At 49.0% G+C, this 9,081-nt stretch overlaps 2 protein-coding genes across 5 annotated transcripts; one reads left to right on the top strand and one right to left on the bottom strand.

The window, feature by feature from the left end:
- The first annotated feature begins 579 nt into the window (after window positions 1–579).
- On the top strand, window positions 580–6,320 carry LOC125552093. Of its 4 annotated transcripts, XM_048715570.1 has the most exons (5): window positions 580–955; window positions 1,793–1,856; window positions 1,955–4,375; window positions 4,448–4,512; window positions 4,652–6,320. In XM_048715570.1, exons 2-5 carry the CDS (start codon window positions 1,833–1,835, stop codon window positions 5,691–5,693), a joined length of 3,552 nt encoding a protein of 1,183 aa, XP_048571527.1. In that variant the 5' UTR covers window positions 580–955; window positions 1,793–1,832; the 3' UTR covers window positions 5,694–6,320. The 4 variants fall into 4 exon arrangements, with proteins under 4 accessions (XP_048571527.1, XP_048571526.1, XP_048571525.1 ...); XM_048715569.1 differs by having other exon boundaries at window positions 584–955; window positions 1,802–1,856; window positions 1,955–4,512; XM_048715568.1 differs by having other exon boundaries at window positions 585–955; window positions 1,955–4,512.
- A 607-nt stretch (window positions 6,321–6,927) lies between these two features.
- On the bottom strand, window positions 6,928–7,785 carry LOC125552094. The gene has a single exon (XM_048715571.1). It carries the CDS (start codon window positions 7,771–7,773, stop codon window positions 7,078–7,080), a length of 696 nt encoding a protein of 231 aa, XP_048571528.1. The 5' UTR covers window positions 7,774–7,785; the 3' UTR covers window positions 6,928–7,077.
- Window positions 7,786–9,081: the final 1,296 nt, after the last annotated feature.

Raw genomic sequence — 9,081 nt, forward strand, 5'->3', positions numbered from 1 at the left:
TTCCAGAGAGGGCGCCACAGCTCAGCTCACGCCGACCGATGCGGTGCCCCCGCCTCGACAACGACAGGTCAAAAGCATTCACCGCACCATTTGCGAGCCCGTGGTGCGTCGGTACGTGCCGTTGCCTGCCAGCACAGTACTCGTACCGCTCGTCTCCTTGTGGGTATGACCGTAGGTAGACCCGACTGATGAGTCACGTCCGAACCGTGCATCAGCCATGCCCAACTGACGGACGGCAGGAGGCGAGGGCACCCGTCCCATCGCCAGTCGCCTGGCGCCTCCGTCGCCCTACGCCCCTACCCTACCCTACGCCACCCAGCCCAAACCGCCTCTGCCGTTTGGAAATGGATCGCGTGTGCCACCAACAAAATGCGGCCCCCTAAATAAACCACCAGCAGGAACTGCCCGGCCCAGGTCGGCCTGGCCCGGTCAACGGACGGCGCAGATCGCCCTTCCTGGTCGCCACGGCCGCACGATAGGTCACCGGAGTCCAGACGGGGACTGCCCGGGAACTTCGCGGAAGGCACGCCCCACGCCCCGCCCACGCCCCGCCCCGCGCCCCCAGATATGGGTTATAAAAAACAAACCAAAGGCGGAAAGAAATGCTAGTATAGTCCACCCATCATTATTATTCGGCGTTGGTTGCGTCTTGGTTGCGCGGAGAGGCAAGCAAGGGATCTCGCTCTGTCAGATGAGATTGGTTGGAGTCTCGGAGAGGGACTGGTGCGGAGGAGCGAGCCACCAGGGATTTCATTTCTTCGTCTCCGGAGGCCTGAGGCTGAGTGGGTGCCCCGTCGCCGTCGGCCTACGCTGCGCGCTCTCTTTTTAATGCCCCGCCGCCGCACTCGCCTCGCCTACGCACCCTCCTCTTCTTCCACTACCACTACTACTTCTTCTCCAGCCCGCTAGTTGCCGCGGCACTGAGCGGCGGCGTCTCTTCCGGAGTGATCAGCAGGTAACTTTGAAGTAAGCTTGTACTAGTATATTTTCCTCGTCTTATTTCGGCGGTATGAGATGTCCTTGTTGTTTGTGAGTGAGATTGGATTCGTCTTTCTAGATCGATCTTCCGCCGGGACTCGGCGGTTACTTCGACTGTTTTCTTTTGCGGGTTAATTGCTGTGGTAGTTCTCTTCTCCTTGGTGAGATTCGTGAACTCCTAGTGGTATAATGGGGGCGCTTCGCTCTCACGCAAGCGGCAAAAGCCTGTGTGAATTGCCCGAGTTTTCGGTTAGTCCTCTTGGGCGCAACACGGTAGCGTGGCAGCCCAGTTCTCCGGATTCTGCTGCGCTTTTACTCTCTTTTTCCGCCGACAGTTTGTATCCAGTGTGAAATTGCTTATTTAGTTATGATTAACAGTATTATCTTGGGATGTGCTCATCCTGTCTTATGAATCGGTAGTATTCATAAAGGAATTACCACTTCTTCTTGGATGATACTGGTAGATTTGCAGTAAGTATGCCATCGAGTCCATCATTAACACCTGGTAGATTTGCCATGCCGTCGGTCCACCATTTAACACTTGCAGATTTGTCCGTCTGCTCAGCCAATTCTCTGACTCGTTCTCATGAAAAAAGACTTGTCGTGTCTTGGAAGTTAAACAATTAATTTACCCTTGGTGTTGCAAATAGACAAAGGGATTTTGCTCCTGTATGCTAGTAGCAGCTTCTTAGTAGTATGATCCACCGTACCATCTGCCTGGCTATCCCCGGTTGGTATGCATTACTTGTGCCTTTCTGTACCTACTGTTGTTTTCTGCCTTTTTTGGGGGGAGACTGACTTCAGTTTCTACCAGAGAAAACAGGTTATTGTCTGCCTATCTACCACACAGCAAGATGTCGGTAGCCAAGAAGGACGAGGTACTTGCAGTTTCCTCATTGAATGTTAATTCTAGGTTGCTTGGTTACGCGGCTTTCCATCTCTGTATGTACATAAATCGTCGATGTTTTGTGAGCAGGTTTGCGGTCATCCGCTTGGGCTGCGATTGGGTGAGCCGGCTGCTGGTGTTCCCATTAAGAAAAGGCCGGTTTTCTTATCCGACAAATCAGTTCCATCTGGAATGACACTCTCCATGAAGCCCCCATCTACTCCGACGGGGATGTCCGTCTCGGCTCTGGGGGCTGGCTTTAGCAACGAGCCTGTCTTGAATAGATCTAAATCGGATATTCCCAGTAGATCTTTTACTCCGTCGACGAACGAGAAGAAAGGCGTGCTACTTAATGGCTCAAGCGAGATCCCCTCTCGTGGAGAGAGTGGTAGACTAGGGAGTGCTGCTCCCGTTGCCAGATCACAGAGTCACAAGTTTCTGACTTTGGATTTACAGTTAGCGTCTCGTCAGAATGTCAAAATCAACTCTAATTCCCCTGTCAAGAAAGAGAAACTAGATCAGGGGTTTTCTATATTTCCTTCAGCAAGACCTCCCAAGGATGTGCAAACAACAAGTGGCATGGAATCTTCTTCTAACGCTAGCTTGGGAAAACTATCTAATTTAGATCTTAATGTATCACTGGACCCAGTTGATCAACTTGAAGGTTTGCCTACAATGCAGGCTGGCTTTAACATACCCCATCATACAACAATTCAGCATCAGAAAGCACAGGTTCCCCCAGTGGCACCCTTTTCTTCAGTAAGCAGTCGGCTGAGTCTAAATATTGACAATACTCTGAAACCGTCAAGTGCATATCAACTTCCTAATAAGAGTGTGGCAGCTGATGTTACCTTAGATTTGCAACTTAAACCACCAACCAGACCAGAGCTTGGAATAAGCTGGAAAGGCCTTGCTCCTGATCCAGAGCTAAGCCTCTCTCTATCTGGTAATCACACAGATGAGCCTAAGGGTCTGAATGTTCCTGATGCTATATTTACGTCTGAACCTGTTGAAAGAGCCAATAAGATCAGCCTGGAGGTTCCTGCACCAGTCTCCGATAAATCACCAGCTGAGAAGATTTCGAAACCTATGGCGTGTAATGTAAATCCTCACACCACCATGCCACAATCAGTTTCTGGAAATGTGGAGATAATGCCCAGTAATTTGGTGAAGAAAGAGCCTGGAGAACCTACACGGCGACATATCCAGAAAAATGTAGAAAAGCCACCTCTGTTCGTCCAACAAAGTGTTGGACAGGCTAGCAGTAGTGCTGAATTTGAAAAAACTGGCAACCTAAACCAAGTGTGTGGTAAAGCTGGCTTTGATTTGTACTCTGGAAAGTTTCCAAATGGTAGTGGTGTCCGCAATGGATTGGAGGTAGTGACTGATAGTGTTCCTGCACAAACTGACAAGTTGTGTGGTGTTGCTTGCACTGAGAAATTTATCAAGCGTGAAGAAGTGACAACTGCCATCCCAAGCCCTGTGATTGCAACAGTAAGTGGTCAGTCTGAGTCATTAATTGCTAAATCACTGCATTTGGAAGGTAATGTTGCCAGCCCTGTTGCTGGATTATGTGAACCAGCTAGTCAACCCACCATTTCTGCTTCGGGACCTGCAAGCTGTAATCCTGTTAAAGCTACTATTGATTGTAAACCAGCAGTTAATCAGATTCATGCTCACAAAAATGTGGCCCGGAAGCCTTGTGATGTATCCCGAAGTTCCTCCAACCCTACAGCTGAACCTCTGGTTTTCAATTCTCTGCACCGTGCTGTACTTGATGGTATGTCCCAAGGAAGTGCTTCAATGGACTTTTCAGAGGATGGTGATAATGCTGTTTCACAGCTGCCTACTACCAATAAGCCTCGTGTTGAGTCATTGGGTAATAGTCAAATTACTGAGGTTAATAACTTAATCACAGAGCCGCGGAAAGAAGGTGATAGTAATATGCATCATGACTGTTTGTCCGTGACAAATAAGGTTCACATTCAGGGCACTGATGATGTGAAGCGTGTTAATACGCCAGATGTCATTGCCACCCATTCAGGTGAGGAGGAGCATGAAAGTGAGGTTTCTGTTAATGGGAAAGCCAAAGACAAACAATTGTTGACATCTGATAAGAATTCCCCACTGACTAATACTGACATTACCATGGAAGATGTTAAGATTTCCGCAGGTGCCAGTTCAGCAGATCTTACAAGATCACCTATTTTGGGAGCTTCAGGTTCCCATAAAATAGATTCTACGAGGCAATCTCCCAAGACATCTGATAACACTGTCGAGAAGTGTAGAATCCCAGTGATAAAATCTGAAAGGAGTCAGTCTCCTGATGGTAAACAAGCTGCTAATTGTAGCGAGGACAATACAAAAATTGCTGCTGTAAAGAGTGAGCATGGGACAGAAAAGGAAGAGATTGCTAGAGGCTCTAATTTACAGCCAAACGATCCAGTTTTGGGTGAAGATTCACTTGTTGACGGAGCTTCGACCAGTCAACTACATAATGAATCTACAGAGGTAAAATCGACAGGTGAAAGATCAGAACACGAAAAATCCAAACCTGACTCTTGCATGACATCTTCTGTACAGAATGAAAAAGATGGACAGGTTAATGGGTCGCATTGGCGAGATGTGGCAAATGCTTATGTTAATAGGTATGATCCTTGTCATTCTTTTGTTTTCGCAGTCATGTTGCATGTAGCATGGCTTGCTTTGCCCTGTGCGTATTTATATTTGTTGGTTTTATCCTTGACTCTTGTTACAGAAGGTTGTCCTCTTTATTTTTCTTTACAGGAATGAAAGATGGGAGAGGTTCATGCAGTCTGAGCGAGAGAACAATAGAGAGTTCCATGGTGGCAGAGACATGAACAATCAACGGAGGATAGACCCACGTTATCGTGGTCGTGGTGGTGGATATCATGGCTATCCAAGGAACTTCAGGGGTCCAAGAATGAGCGATGAGTCTGAAATTGACTTCGAAGATGAACCTATTGTTGGCAGAAGGAGGCCACATGAAAATGACTACGGGCACTTGCACCGAACTCAGCATAGGCGGCTGCGTTCACCACTGCATCAGATGCCTGGCTGCCTCATGAGAGAAATGGAGCATGACAGATTTTCTAGGAGAGAGATTATGGACCCTAGGCTGTTGGATCACGGGCAGATGGATGATGTCCCAGATGACATGATGGAACAGAGGTTTTTCATGCCCCATCCTCATTCACAGCACACTCTAGGTGATCATGCATTTATCCACAGGGACAGGAGTCATTCACCTGGTCAAAGAAGGGGCGCCCCCGTGCATTTCCACCGGGGACGGTCCCCTGAAACCATGCACAGATCACCACCACTAAACAGAAGTGACAGACCATACTTACCTCATCAACGCCACATACGACGCCGTGGTTCTCCATTCGACCGAGTAGGACATGACGAGAGAGGTATGCAAAGGAACATGAAGCGGTGTGGCATGCATCAAGGTGTGGAAGGTGAGACCTTTGAGCCACCTTTACATCCCGCTCAACTAGCCGAGCTACATGCAGAGGCTGAGCTTACAGAGAGAAGGAGGTTTGGGGAGAGGAGAGGGTATCGTCGATCCTTGGAACGGAGCCCCATGGGCGGCGACGAGGAGATGCTCTCATACCACCACGGCGATGGCGACATCGACTTCGCCGATGGTGATGGCGGTCCACGGGAGCCTGATGGCCGTGGCTTCAGGAACAGAATGGAGCACCGAGCAAGGGGCGAGCAGGAAGACGGCTTCAGGTACCGTGGCCCTCAGGGGTGCCGTGACGGCAACCCGAATGACAGTAGATCGAAGAAGAGGAGGTACTGACCTAGCAAGGGATGGATGAATGCATCTGAATCTTCTACCGACTAATACATAGTGGCATTTTGATTCAGCCGTCGTCGCTTCTGTTAGCCAAATCAAGAAGTGTTTGCTGACCACACCCCCCCTCTTCCTACATTGGTTTGTTTGTTGCGTTCTTTCTCAGGAGATATGCTGCAGCATTAATAACATCTACAGTGATACACATGTTACACTGATGAGATGATTGTCATCGGCTGGCTGCATCTTTCGATCCTGGTTGGCATAAGCTGAAGCTAGCATGTCAACATGGAGGACAGTTTTTGCCAAATCTTCAAACTAAACGAGAGATGGCCTGAAGCTACTTGCAGAAGTGTCTTTATCTATCTATCCGGGCCTTACCTACTTGCTGCACGGTATTGGTAGGGCGCCCTGTATTAAAGCGACTTGTCTTCACTATAGTTTGCCTAGTTGTTGGTCCGGAAAAGCAGATGGGATACGGTACCGCATACCCACCCGGTTTGGATGTGGTTTAATTAGGACTTGTTGCTGTCTTTGGACAAGACTTTTTACCTACTGTTTATTAATGGGTGTGACCTGCACCACCGCCACCGGGCAATTTGCATCGAATAAAAGTCCGCGGTGTGTTCGGCATTGCCCTTTTTTCTAATGGTGCAGTGGAAAAGTAAGCAGCAGCTCATGATGGATGCCCGTCTTGTGCGTTATAGTCAAGTCCACCTGTGATCTGTCCATGTGGAAAAACTGTGTTGCGACGATGCGTATCATTGGTTGCGCTGCTCGCCATACGACGTGCCATTGGCTGGTCGCCTGTTTGGCGCGGGCCAGGCCGTGGAAATTATGCCCAGCTCTTTGGATGGCGTGGTTGAGCTGTGGATGAGAGTAGACTACGCAGACACACACCATCATTCATGTCCCCTGCGTTGGGCAGAATATGGTCCGCGTAGCAAACGCAGTCACGGACGAGGACCAACGGCAGCGTTTGTTTGGCTCCTTGTTTGTCCATTTCGTGGAAATTCTGCTGTTTAAGACGATCCGAGAGAGAAAATCTACAAGTGCAAGCACACATCATCACATCTCGGTAGCAATGCCCCAAAAATAACCTCAACAGCTACACACGGCAGCCTCAACAGAGTTTCTTCTCAACACAGTGGGGAACTTCCATCCACGAAAGAAATTCAATCTCATCTCACGTAGTAAAAGAAAACGAGTGTGGAAGTGGGGTAAGAAAAAGGTCAGGCGATTGTAAGAAAACATATTTTTTTGAACTCGCGTGGTTAGGCAATTTCAGTTTTTACAGCACTGCTCGGCAACTTATAGGAGGTTGTAAATAAATTACAAAATGGAAGCATCCTACGGACGAGACCAAAATCAACCAAGAAGAGCCAGTAGCTTATTCGCCGCTCGTCGGCGCCTTGGGCGGCGCCGGCGCCGGCCAGACGCTGATCCGCTCCTTCTCGTACTTGACGTACACGGTGCCCGCCGCGACGATCGTGTACACCTGCAGGAACAGCGTGGGCGCCTGGTGGTACTTGACCAGCGACTTGCCGGAGCCGAGCTCCACCAGTAGCAGCGCGGTGAGGCCCACCGTGGCCAGCAGGCCGTTGAGCCGCTCGCTGTAGGCGGTGAAGCCGAACTCCACGGGCAGGCCAAGCGCCGACCGTGGCTCCCGCAGCGGCACCGGCGGCAGCGTGACGGCGTTGGACTCGGCGGCGGCCTTCCTCTTGCGCGCCCCGGCGCTGCCCCGCTTCTTGGGACCGACGCGGGACTTCAGCTGCAGCACGCGCTTCTCGAACTCCTCGTCGGCGGCGGGGGCGGTGGCGACCGGGGCCGGCGTCTCCGGCCCGGCGGCGTCATCGCCGGAGCTTGCGCGGAGGGGAGGCAGCGGCGGTGCGTGGAGGCGGCCGTGCCAGAGCGGGGCCCGGAGGGTGGTGACGGAGAAGGGGCTGGAGAGCGGCGTCGCCATTGCTCCCTTGGGCGCATGTGTGCACCAGCACTTCATGGTCGCGCGGCTGCTTGCTTGACTCCCCTCCTGGTTTGCCGCTGGTTTTGGATAACTTTCGGTGGTCGATGCGTGGCTCCGGTGCATGCACGGGGCCTTGAAAGCTGCCGGACGTTGCAAAATGGAAATTGTAGGCGGGGATGTGGAGTTTCTACATCCAGGAGCATTTTGCTCCTGGTTTGAACTGTAAAATAAAAAATAAATAGAAAGAAGAATTCAAAATATTCTGATTTTTTGGCATGCTTTCACAAATGTTTGTTGTGCATGCAAAAATTCACCGCGTAATCACATTGGTGGAAGACGTGGTAAAAAAAAACGATGCCTTGAACATGTTACTTACAAAAGCATTTTGGAGCTATGATTTTGTTGTTTTGGCACGACTTTCACCTATGTGATTTCGTGGTGAATTTTTGCATGCACAACAAACATTTGTGAAAGTATGTCACCAATAAAATTCAGGATTTTTTTTACTGTTACACCATGAGCATTTCTCCTGGGTGTAGAAAGGTACTTTGGCGTCTCAAGTGTTTGTTCGAGAGAAAATTGGGAGCTTAAAAATAACAAGAAAATTGGTGTGTCATTACAATCATGGTTGGCCACATCTAAGTACAGAATCTCGGGTCAGCTGAAACTTTGATGGGCCTTCTCCTCTCCTAGCCCGTAAGGCCTTGTACAATGCAAGGCGTTTATAAAGATTTTTATTTATTTTAAAAAAGGCAAATAAGGCTTGCGTTGAACGCGAAGCAAATTATCAAGGAGATACATGAAGGCACAAGGAGCAACAATGATAGCATTGTAAGGGAGACCAAGCAGCAAGGAGCCAATTTTAACTGCAAATTTACCTTTGAAGAACGAACGACAAATAAAGAAGCAGATAGTTTAGCTAAGTTTTTCAACTCTATGGATGAGGGATGCCATGTTTGGTTTCAACCCCACGATCCTTATTGCATCCCACTTCAAGTGGTATTTGATCAATAAAATTTAGTTTCCCCCCTAAAGAAACTAAACAGAGATACATCATCTACGAGCTTCTCACCAGACACTCTAGAGGCTCGACAATCTAACTAATAGAAACTTTACTATAATAACTAAAGTTAGCTCCAACTAATAGACACTTTATTACAATAACTAGAATTAGATAGCACATGCGTCGTTTGATTAGTTGAACGAAAACAATGCTTAAATCTGACCTTCTCGACAGGTACTAATGTCCACGCATTTCGCAAAAATTGCTGCCATAGCATCCCACCAAGTATTTTGTCTAGAGCAAAAGTTGATCACACTTAGGGAATCGGAATCCGCTTCCACGCGCTGAAATCCAGATTGTTTGCCAAACTCAGTCCATCTCTCTTCGCCATTGCCTCAGTAGTCATCACATCGGTTGCATAAGGAAAT

The sequence above is a fragment of the Triticum urartu genome, chromosome 4 (genome assembly GCF_003073215.2).
Source record: "Triticum urartu cultivar G1812 chromosome 4, Tu2.1, whole genome shotgun sequence".
In the NCBI taxonomy this organism is placed as follows: domain Eukaryota; kingdom Viridiplantae; phylum Streptophyta; class Magnoliopsida; order Poales; family Poaceae; genus Triticum; species Triticum urartu.